This window comes from Microcaecilia unicolor, chromosome 10 (genome assembly GCF_901765095.1).
Source record: "Microcaecilia unicolor chromosome 10, aMicUni1.1, whole genome shotgun sequence".
Classification (NCBI taxonomy): Eukaryota; Metazoa; Chordata; class Amphibia; order Gymnophiona; family Siphonopidae; genus Microcaecilia; species Microcaecilia unicolor.
The window spans coordinates 172645900-172657938 of record NC_044040.1 but is presented as its reverse complement, the minus strand read 5'-3'; the positions used below and the strand labels follow the sequence as shown (position 1 = coordinate 172657938).

Genomic DNA, 12039 nt, shown 5'->3' with positions numbered 1-12039 from the left:
CTGTGCATCCTGATGCACTGCTAGTAGTCAGTCGGTAGACTGGCCCCTAGTGTGCATCCAAGTTTGAATAATGGAAATGCCAGGAGGGAGAAATAAGTGACCATTGGTCTTGACTTTGCACTCTTTGAGGTGGGTCTGGGGAGGCAGTGGAAGGGGGGGGAGGGGTCCACTAGGCTACCAGGGCTTTTTGTGTCTTGGTCCGGGGAGAGAAAAAGGAGGAGTGTCAACTAGACTACTGCTTCTCAATCCAGTCCTCAGGGTACACCCAGCCAATCAGGTGTTCAGGATATCCTTAATGCATATGCATGAAATAGATTTGTATACCAGGGAAGCAATGTATGCAAATCTCTCATGCCTCAAGGTCCTTTTTCTGCCACCAACGCAGCATAGGAAGAGTGAATTAGCTAGGGGGCAAGAGGTGTAAATGCACCACAGGACAGCCACCACATCCAGAACTGGTTAAGCCCCTGGCTTCAGATGGGAAAGAGTGACATTTATAGGCCCTTTCCAGGGCACAGAATTATGGTTGACACCAGAGACCCTGACTTAATAAATGACTGCCTTATTGCTTTTAAAAATTTAAAGGAAAACTCAGGAGTGTTGATGGAACCTAAACTTGTTGAAAATAGTGTGTTAAGTCTTTATAGGTTGAAATATCTTTGAAGGGAATAAAATGAATACATGGCATGAATGAGACCATACAGTTCATATAGATATCATCATCTTTTGTACTCTAATGGAAAGTACCATATAGAAGTAATATGGCCATGAGAATTGTGCTCCTATCGGTAAGTATGATTTTATCCTGCCTGTGACAATAATATGCTGAACAAAGCCATCTTCCTGGTGTGAGATAGCAAAATGCAATTTGTTGCTTGTGCACTTGTTTTACAGATATCCTTCTAAATATGAAGATTCAGAATGACTTCAAAATACCATATCATAAACAACTAAGTAAATGATACTGATGGGGTTCCAGATTTCAAATTCACTAACCATTTCATAACATCTGCATTAAAGAAAACCAAAGGTATTTATGACAAAGTATTTATGAGAATGCTTGAAAAGACAAGTTAAAATGCAAACAAAAATATTGCCATATAAGAAATACAAGAAAAAAGGTACTATATTACAATTGTGCTACTTTTTGTGTATACCCTACCTTGATTTGTACCTGTCCTCTTCAGGGCACAGAACGTACAAGTCTGCCCAGTATTTTCCCCGCCTCCCAACCACCAACCCTGGCACAGACCGTATAAGTCTGCCCAGCACTATCCCCGCCTTCAAACCACCAGCTCCGCCTCCCACCAATATAAATAGGAACGGAGGGGTGATAGTCCCTGAACATCAGAGGACTGTGTTTGTTAGGAGCTGGCTAAACTAAAGGTGGACAAATTGATGGGGCCAGACGGCATACATCCGAGAGTACTGAAAAGAACTTAGGGACGTTCTAGTGGTTCCGCCAGTTGATCTTTTCAATGCTTCTCTACAGTCGGGAGTGGTTCTCTCCACAAAAGAGTAAAAAGGTTGGGAACTACAGGTCGTGAAGTCTGACTTCTTTGGTAAGTAAATTAAAGGAAAAAATATACGATAAAATATTCATTAAAGCATAATCTAAAAGTAAAACCCTAAAGCCCACATAAATAAGGACTGTAGCAGAAATACCAAAAGACTAAACCAAACTAGGAAGAAAATGAAACTTCCCATAGAGAAGGGCTACACTTCTAATATAAAAGGCACAAGATTAAGCAATTCCCTCAGTGTATATAAGATACTTATTTAAACATATGAATACAGTTCTATTCTTCTTCTTCTGAACAATGAAAGAAAGATAAAACTGCTTTCAGTGTGACTTACATTTTTCCTATTGAAAGAGCTCTCATCAAGTCTTTCAACAGCAAGGATGTTTTTGATTGAAATACTGTACACTGGCTCCTTTTCTGTATAAAGAAATTAGAGATTATGATTAGACAGGTTAAATGGAGTTTTTTTTTCTCATGCTTTATTATGCTGTCACTTGTGGGCATATGAAAGTCATGAAGCTCTGAACATCAGCTCAAACCACACCCTTTTTTTTTTTTTTTTTTTTTAACTTATTTTGAAAAAGCATAACAACCATGGCTTTTCAGTCAGCTCTTCAGAGTACACTATTCACATACAAAATTCTTACCAAAAACTCAAACCAGCTTTACTGAAATCAATCAGTGAAAGGGTTAACATTTGGACTTAGGGTAGATCAACCATTTTTCTGCATATGGTACCACATGTCCCAACATATGAATACACTTTTCTATCCTTGGTTCTATTCTTTTTTTATACATACATATATATATACATACATACACACATACATATGTACACACACATATATTTTTTTTTAACTCCACTTGCTTTGTTGCTTCAGTCACTGGATATTACATTTTAACATATATGTACAGTGGGGGAAATAAGTATTTGATCCCTTGCTGATTTTGTAAGTTTGCCCACTGACAAAGACATGAGCAGCCCATAATTGAAGGGTAGGTTATTGGTAACAGTGAGAGATAGCACATCACAAATTAAATCCGGAAAATCACATTGTGGAAAGTATATGAATTTATTTGCATTCTGCAGAGGGAAATAAGTATTTAATCCCTCTGGCAAACAAGACCTAATACTTGGTGGCAAAACCCTTGTTGGCAAGCACAGCGGTCAGACGTCTTCTGTAGTTGATGATGAGGTTTGCACACATGTCAGGAGGAATTTTGGTCCACTCCTCTTTGCAGATCATCTCTAAATCATTAAGAGTTCTGGGCTGTCGCTTGGCAACTCGCAGCTTCAGCTCCCTCCATAAGTTTTCAATGGGATTAAGGTCTGGTGACTGGCTAGGCCACTCCATGACCCTAATGTGCTTCTTCCTGAGCCACTCCTTTGTTGCCTTGGCTGTATGTTTTGGGTCATTGTCGTGCTGGAAGACCCAGCCACGACCCATTTTTAAGGCCCTGGCGGAGGGAAGGAGGTTGTCACTCAGAATTGTACGGTACATGGCCCCATCCATTCTCCCATTGATGCGGTGAAGTAGTCCTGTGCCCTTAGCAGAGAAACACCCCCAAAACATAACATTTCCACCTCCATGCTTGACAGTGGGGACGGTGTTCTTTGGGTCATAGGCAGCATTTCTCTTCCTCCAAACACGGCGAGTTGAGTTCATGCCAAAGAGCTCAATTTTTGTCTCATCTGACCACAGCACCTTCTCCCAATCACTCTCGGCATCATCCAGGTGTTCACTGGCAAACTTCAGACGGGCCGTCACATGTGCCTTCCGGAGCAGGGGGACCTTGCGGGCACTGCAGGATTGCAATCCGTTATGTCGTAATGTGTTACCAATGGTTTTCGTGGTGACAGTGGTCCCAGCTGCCTTGAGATCATTGACAAGTTCCCCCCTTGTAGTTGTAGGCTGATTTCTAACCTTCCTCATGATCAAGGATACCCCACGAGGTGAGATTTTGCGTGGAGCCCCAGATCTTTGTCGATTGACAGTCATTTTGTACTTCTTCCATTTTCTTACTATGGCACCAACAGTTGTCTCCTTCTCGCCCAGCGTCTTACTGATGGTTTTGTAGCCCATTCCAGCCTTGTGCAGGTGTATGATCTTGTCCCTGACATCCTTAGACAGCTCCTTGCTCTTGGCCATTTTGTAGAGGTTAGAGTCTGACTGATTCACTGAGTCTGTGGACAGGTGTCTTTCATACAGGTGACCATTGCCGACAGCTGTCTGTCATGCAGGTAACGAGTTGATTTGGAGCATCTACCTGGTCTGTAGGGGCCAGATCTCTTACTGGTTGGTGGGGGATCAAATACTTATTTCCCTCTGCAGAATGCAAATAAATTCATATACTTTCCACAATGTGATTTTCCGGATTTAATTTGTGATGTGCTATCTCTCACTGTTACCAATAACCTACCCTTCAATTATGGGCTGCTCATGTCTTTGTCAGTGGGCAAACTTACAAAATCAGCAAGGGATCAAATACTTATTTCCCCCACTGTACATGATATTCAGCTCCTATTTGCACTGGATTGCAATACTATAAATATGATGCCCACTATTTCACCTAAACTCGAACTGGTAGCCAAATGGCTTGATTCTAATTGTCTCAAACTAAATCTCCTGAAGAGCAAGGCTATTTTTCCCTAGCTCAGATCCCCTTTTAATTATGGCTCACCTATGATGCAGAATACTCAAACATCTTATTGAGATTCAGTTGCGGTATTAGAGTAACCCATCTCCACATCACAGTTTTAAAAAAATGTATGTACTTTATATTTTTATTGTAAGCTACCTAGATTTCCTTAGATAGGCAGTATATCTCAACTTAAACATACAATAAACTAAAGTTGATAAACCTATATACCATTAAAAACTACTTGCAGCTCTACTTTTGTTGTTTACATATATGTTTTTGCTCATTCAATAAAGTATATGTAGGAAAGACGGTAAACCTGGAGGACATAATGGGGCAGTTCAGCAAACTGAAGAGTAGCAAATCTCCTGGACCAGATGGTATTCATCCTAGAGTACTGACAGAACTGAAAAATGAGCTTGCGGAGCTACTGCTAGTGATATGCAATTTATCCTTAAAATAGAGCGTAGTACCGGAAGATTGGAGGGTGGCCAATGTAACGCCGATTTTTTGAAAAAGGTTCCAGGGGAGATCTGGGAAATTATAGACCGGTGAGTCTGACGTCGGTGCCGGGGAAAATGGTAGAGGCTATTATTAAAAACAAAATTACAGAGCACATCCAAGGACATGGATTACTGAGACCAAGTCAGCACGGCTTTTGTGTGGGGAAATCTTGCTTGACCAATTTACTTCAGTTCTTTGAAGGAGTAAACAAACATGTGGACAAAGGGGAGTCGGTTGATATTGTGTATCTGGATTTTCAAAAGTCGTTTGACAAGGTACCTTACGAAAGGCTACAGAGGAAATTGGAGGGTCATGGGATAGGAGGAAATGTCCTATTGTGGATTAAAAACTGGTTGAAGGATAAGAAACAGAGTGGGGTTAAATGGGCAGTATTCACAATACAGAAGGGTAGTTAGTGGGGTTCCTCAGGGGTCTGTGCTCGGACCGCTGCTTTTTAATATATTTATAAATGATTTAGAGATGGGAGTAACTAGCGAGGTAATTAAATTTGCTGATGACACAAAGTTATTCAAAGTCGTTAACTCGCGACAGGATTGTGAAAAATTACAGGACTGGGAGACTGGGCGGCTAAATGGCAGATGACGTTTAATGTGAGCAAGTGTAAGGTGATGCATGTGGGAAAAAAGAACCCGAATTATAGCTACGTCATGCAAGGTTCCACGTTAGGAATTATGGACCAAGAAAGGGATCTGGGTGTCGTCGTCGTCTATAATACACTGAAACCTTCTGCTCAGTGTGCTGCTGTGGCTAGGAAAGAGAATAGAATGTTGGGTATTATTAGGAAAGGTATGGAAAACAGGTGTGAGGATGTAATAATGCCGTTATATCGCTCCATGGTGCGACCGCAACTTGAGTATTGTGTTCAATTCTGGTCGCCGAATCTCAAGAAAGATATAGCAGAATTGGAAAAGGTGCAGCGAAGGGCGACTAAAATGATAGCAGGGATGGGACGACTTCTCTATGAAGAAAGACTAAGGAGGCTAGGGCTTTTCAGCTTGGAGAAGAGACGGCTGAGGGGAGACATGATAGGTATAAAATAATGAGTGGAGTGGAACAGGTGGATGTGAAGCGTCTGTTCACGCTTTCCAAAAATACTAGGACTAGGGGTCATGCGATGAAACTACAGTGTAGTAAATTTAAAACAAATCGGAGAAAATCTTTCTTCACCCAACGCATAATTAAACTCTGGAATTCATTGCCGGAGAACGTGGTGAAGGCGGTTAGCTTGACAGAGTTTAAAAAGGGGTTAGACGATTTCCTAAAGGACAAGTCCACTACTAAATGGACTTGGGAAAAATCCACAATTCTACTACTACTACTTAACATTTCTAAAGCGCTACTAGGGTTACACAGCGCTGTACAATTTAACATGGAAGGACAGTCCCTGCTCGAAGAGCTTACAATCTAAAAAGACAATGTACAGTTAATCAGATAGGTCAGACAGATTGGGGCAACCTATATGTTCGAAAGGTTAGGTTCCGAACGCAGCATTGAAGAGGTGAGCTTTAAGCAAGGATTTGAAGATGGGTAGGGAGGGGGCTTGGCGTAGGGATTCAGGAAGACTGTTCCAGGCATAGGGTGAGGCAAGGCAAAACGAGCGGAGCCTGGAGTTGGCAATGGTGGAGAAGGGTACTGAGAGGAGGGATTTGTCATGTGAGCAGAGGTTACGGGCAGGAACGTAGGGGGAGATGAGGGTAGAGAGGTAGGGTGGAGCAGCAGAGTGAGTGCATTTGTAAGTAAGGAGGAGAAGCTTGAATTGGATGCGGTATCTGATTGGAAGCCAGTGAAGCGACTTGAGGAGAGGGGTGATATGAGTATATCGGTTCTGGCGGAATATGAGACGTGCGGCAGAGTTCTGAATGGATTGAAGGGGGGATAGATGGCTGAGTGGGAGGCCAGTGAGGAGCAAGTTGCAGTAGTCGAGACGAGAGGTAATGAGAGCGTGGATGAGAGTTCGGGTGGTGTGCTCAGAGAGGAAAGGGCGAATTTTGTCGATGTTGAAAAGGAAGAAGCGACAGGTTTTGGCAGTCTGCTGGATATGCGCAGAGAAGGAGAGTGAGGAGTCGAAGATGACCCCGAGGTTGCGGGCAGATGAGACGGGGAGGATGAGGGTGCCATCAACTGAGATAGAGAGTGGGGGAAGAGGAGAAGTGGGCTTAGGTGGAAAGACGAGGAGCTCGGTCTTGGACATGTTCAGCTTCAGGTGGCGGTTGGACATCCAGGCAGCAATGTCGGATAGGCAGGCCGATACCTTGGCCTGGGTCTCTGCGGTGATGTCTGGTGTGGAGAGATAGAGCTGGGTGTCATCAGCGTAAAGATGATACTGGAAGCCATGAGATGAGATCAGTGAGCCTAGGAAAGAAGTGTAGATAGAGAAGAGAAGGGGTCCAAGAACAGATCCCTGGGGAACTCCAACAGATAGCGGGATGGGAGTGGAGGAAGATCCATGGGAGTGCACCCTGAATGTGCGGTGGGAGAGATAGGAGGAGAACCAGGAGAGGACAGAGCCCTGGAACCCAAATGAGGCCAATATGGCGAGAAGTAAATCGTGATTGACAGTGTCAAAAGCGGCAGAAAGATCGAGGAGGATGAGGATGGAGTAGTGGCCTCTGGATTTGGCCTGGAGCAGGTCATTGCAGACTTTAGAGAGTGCTGTTTCTGTCGAGTGGAGAGGGCGGAAACCGGACTGGAGTGGGTCGAGGATGGCATGAGAGGAGAGAAAATCAAGATAGTGGCTGTGAATGGCGCACTCAAGTATTTTGGAGAGGAAGGGTAGGAGAGAGATGGGGCGATAGTTGGAGGGGCAGGTAGGGTCGAGTGATGGTTTTTTGAGGAGAGGTGTGACTACGGCGTGCTTGAAGGTGTCAGGGAGTTGCAGTGGAGAGAGAGAGGTTAAGGATGCGACAGATGGAGGGGTTGACAGTATGGGCGATAGTGTTAAGTAGGTTGGTGGGGATGGGATCAGAGGAACAGGTGGTGCATTTCGAGGAGGAAAGAAGGCGGGAGGTTTCATCCTCGGTGATCTCAGGAAAGGAGGAGACGGTGGCCTGGGTTGGTTGGTTGAGGGTTAATGGGTGAAGAGGGGGGGTGGGGGGTGATGGCTTGGTAGTGAATTCAAGGTTGATCTTTTGCACTTTGTCGTGGAAGTAATCAGCCAGTGATTGAGGAGAGAGTGAGGGGGGAGTGGGAGCGGGGGGCACCTTGAGGAGAGAGTTAAGGGTGGCGAAGAGACGACAAGGGTTGGAGCTGAGAGAATTGGTCAATTGGGTGTAATAGTCCTGTTTTGCAAGGAATAGGGAGGAGTGGAAGGAGGATAGCATGAATTTATAGTGAAGGAAGTCTGAATGAGTACGAGATTTCCTCCAGAGGCGTTATTCCAGGAATAACATGTATAGAATGTTTGTACGTTTTGGAAGCTTGCCAGGTGCCCTTGGCCTGGATTGGCCGCTGTTGTAGGCAGGATGCTGGGCTCGATGGACCCTTGGTCTTTTCCCAGTGTGGCATTACTTATATACTTATGACTACCAGACAATTGAGATCATGTTTAGCTGAACACAAGTACTGCCTGAGGAAAGAGAAGTTAGAAGCCCCACTAGCACCTCATTGTATGGAAAGATGGCACAACTTTTCCACGCTGCAATCTAGTGTTTTGGATCAGATACCACAAAGCATACACGGAGAACACCAGTGCAAGACGCAGTGCAAGAACAAAAGCGGATATTTAAATTGAATGCTTTAGAACCTGAAAGTCTAAATAGATAGATCGACTGGAAGGTGTTCATTGGAGAGATTCTTATTGGCTCTTGAATGACTGCAGAATTCAAAACACTGTTTGTAAAATATCATCTGCAATGGTTAATAATATTTATGAAAGTGGGAAGAGGTGTCAACCAATTTTGCTTTAGCAACAGTTTTGTAGACATGCAGGCCTTTATTGGGTGTATTGTCAATGCTAACAGATGAGCTTTTAATGTTTATAAAATCAAAAATATTTTCACCTTCATCCTATGCCTCTTCATTTCAATTACCTCCATGGCACTACTGCACAAGAGGCATTTAAATGTCTCTATCAAAAATCTTAATATATATACTTTGGAAGAAAGGTGGAAGAGAAGTCTGTCCTTATATGCTTTACATAAGTACATAAGTACATAAGTAGTGCCATACTGGGAAAGACCAAAGGTCCATCTAGCCCAGCATCCTGTCACCGACAGTGGCCAATCCAGGTCAAGGGCACCTGGCACGCTCCCTAAACGTAAAAACATTCCAGACAAGTTATACCTAAAAATGCGGAATTTTTCCAAGTCCATTTAATAGCGGTCTATGGACTTGTCCTTTAGGAATCTATCTAACCCCTTTTTAAACTCCGTCAAGCTAACCGCCCGTACCACGTTCTCCGGCAACGAATTCCAGAGTCTAATTACACGTTGGGTGAAGAAAAATTTTCTCCGATTCGTTTTAAATTTACCACACTGTAGCTTCAACTCATGCCCTCTAGTCCTAGTATTTTTGGATAGCGTGAACAGTCGCTTCACATCCACCCGATCCATTCCACTCATTATTTTATACACTTCTATCATATCTCCCCTCAGCCGTCTCTTCTCCAAGCTGAAAAGCCCTAGCCTTCTCAGCCTCTCTTCATAGGAAAGTCGTCCCATCCCCACTATCATTTTCGTCGCCCTTCGCTGTACCTTTTCCAATTCTACTATATCTTTTTTGAGTATCTGTCCTCCGTACCAATTCCACCCTGTTTATATCTTAAAGGCATCTCTCCAGAATTGTACACAATACTATAAATGGGGTCTCAGAGACTTATAAAGAGGCACTATTGCTTTCTTTTACTTGCTGGCCATTTCTCTCCCTATGTACCCAAGTATACTTCAGGCTTTTGCTATCACTTTTCTACCTGTTTTTGACACCTTAAGTTCGTCACCCCCAAGTCCCACTCTTAGTTTCCACAGCCCCAACTGAAACCTTTCTTGTCCACCGGATCAGTGTCTTCCTAATATTGCATTGCCCCTCTCTCCCACACTTCTACGCCACTGCTGCTGTATAGCGCCTTTTGGCTTTCTTCATCCTGTTTCCACCTCTGCTGGGGCCACACCATCAAACAAGAAGTGAAAGTATGCAGGACCACAACTCTCCAAGTATCACTACTGCATCCTCTGCCGGTCCTACCTCCTATGATGCAAACTTCTAGGACTAGCAAGGAAGCAGTAGCGGCACCTGGAGAGCCACAGGCCTTTGTTCCTTGTTTACTATCTTTACTATCTTGCTAAGGATGTAAAAGAATTGAAGCGGTGCAAAGAAAAGCTACGAGAATGGTATGGGATTTGCGTTACAAGACGTATGAGAGACTTGCTGACCTGAACATGTATACCCTGGAGGAAAGGAGAAACAGGGGTGATATGATACAGGCATTCAAATATTTGAAAGGTATTAATCCGCAAACCAACATTTTCCGGAGATGGAAAGGCGGTAGAACTAGCGGACATGAAAAGCAACTTTCACAAAGTACATCCTCCTATTGACCCGAGATCATTTAATCCACCTACACATTTAAAAATCTTATATGGGTACGGACTTCATAACTGGAAAATACAAAGTTCATACTGAAGGCCCTGTTTACTAAGCTGCGGTGTAGGCGCGCTAACTTTTAGCACGCGCTACGATAGAAACACCCATTATGTTCCTATGGGTGTTTCTAATGTTAGCGTGTGCCAATTTTTAGTGCGTGCTAAAAGGTGTGTGTGCCTACAGCGCAGCTTAGTAAAATAGGGCCCTGAACCTTTTCAGAATAAGCTGAGATTTCTTGCACCACTCGACATTATCATGAAAAAGAGGATGGAAGCATTCATATTTAAAAAACAAAACAACAAAAACTTAAGGAAACCCCACATCATTTTATTGACTTGAACTAAACGGATTCAACCTTCAGAAATGGAAAATATACAGCACAAAATTGACCTCTTCTGAATAATCTGAAATTACTTCCACTACTCCCCGATCAGCTGGAAAAGACGATGGAAGAACTAATAATTCACAAATACTTAAAAACAAACCCAAAACAAAAAAAAACACACTGCTCAGATTGATCTGACAAGCTATACAGACCCTGTAAACGTTTAAAGAGCCACATAAGTTGAACATACAAAGATCAAACTGACCCCTGACCCCCCCCCCCCCCCCGTTTACTAAGCCGCGCTAGCGGCTGCCATGGGCAATGCCAACAGACCAATCAAAATGAATGCACAGTGTCGGTATTAGTGCACGGCAGCTGTTAATGCGGCTTAGTAAAAAGGAGGGTGAATCTCTTCAGAATAGGTTGGCATTGCTTCCACCACTTCCCATTCTCCTGAAGGTGACCATGGAAGCACCTATATTAATAAATATAAAAAAAAAAATCAGCTTCTAAAAAGAGTCTCCTCCAACTGAGCTGAGAACATATAAACCATCTAAACATGTAAAGAGCTACACAAGGACAGCACTCATAACTTCAAAAGAATGAATCCAAGATTTATGTCTTTAGAATAGGCTGAGATTCTTTGCACTGCTCCCTGTTCACCTGAAAATGATGTAAGCACTTACAGGCGGAAAAAAAAATTAACACACTTCCTCCAGCTGAGCTATAAATGTCCAAACATCCAAACATGTGAAAGCATTCATACCTTCAAAACATAAAATTCAAAATTCACCTCTATAAGCTGAAAATGATGGAAGCACTCAGATTTAAAAAAAAAACTTTAAAAATAACCACATAATCTTATTAACTTAAGATCATTAAATCCATCTACATACATGTGTAAAGAGTTAAACAGGTTCAGCCTTCATAAGGAGAAAAAAAGAAAGCTTAAAATTCACCTCTTTTAAATAAGCGGTCTTCCATTACTCCCCAATCAGCTGATAAAGATGATGGAAGAAATAATAATTCAAAAAATAACTTTAAAAAGCTTTTCCAATTAAGATGACAAAATTTATAAACCATCTACATGTACAGGAACTACATGAATATGGCTTTCACATGTTGAAAAGACAGTTCAAAATGAATCTCCTCAGAATAGTCAGAGATTGCTTCCACCACTCCAAAAAAGTAGCCGAGTCTTGCAGTAGAAATGCAATGGAAACGATTAAACGATGTACTTACATACTGGAGCATTAACGCGTTAACTGAATGACTGCTCCTACAGAACCTTCCTGCATTGTCCCCTCCTGTGGCAAACAGCCTCACAGGAAGTACAAGACACATCAGGAAGAAGCGGGATGAGGCAGGAGAAGGACCTATGGTGGCGGCAGCGGTATTCGGCAGAGCAGCACTCCGGGACGAGGCAGTAGAAGAAGGACCTGCGGTGGA

The 12039-nt window shown here is 43.0% G+C and overlaps 1 protein-coding gene across 2 annotated transcripts in view; it reads right to left on the bottom strand.

The window, feature by feature from the left end:
• The window catches only part of RASA2 (RAS p21 protein activator 2), a 216491-nt gene that overhangs the window by 24634 nt on the left and 179818 nt on the right, over positions 1–12039 (bottom strand). For both annotated transcript variants that reach the window (XM_030216595.1, XM_030216596.1), the window contains exon 20: positions 1858–1940. In XM_030216595.1, coding sequence (XP_030072455.1) covers positions 1858–1940 — 83 coding nt within the window. The remainder of the gene's footprint in view (positions 1–1857; positions 1941–12039) is intronic.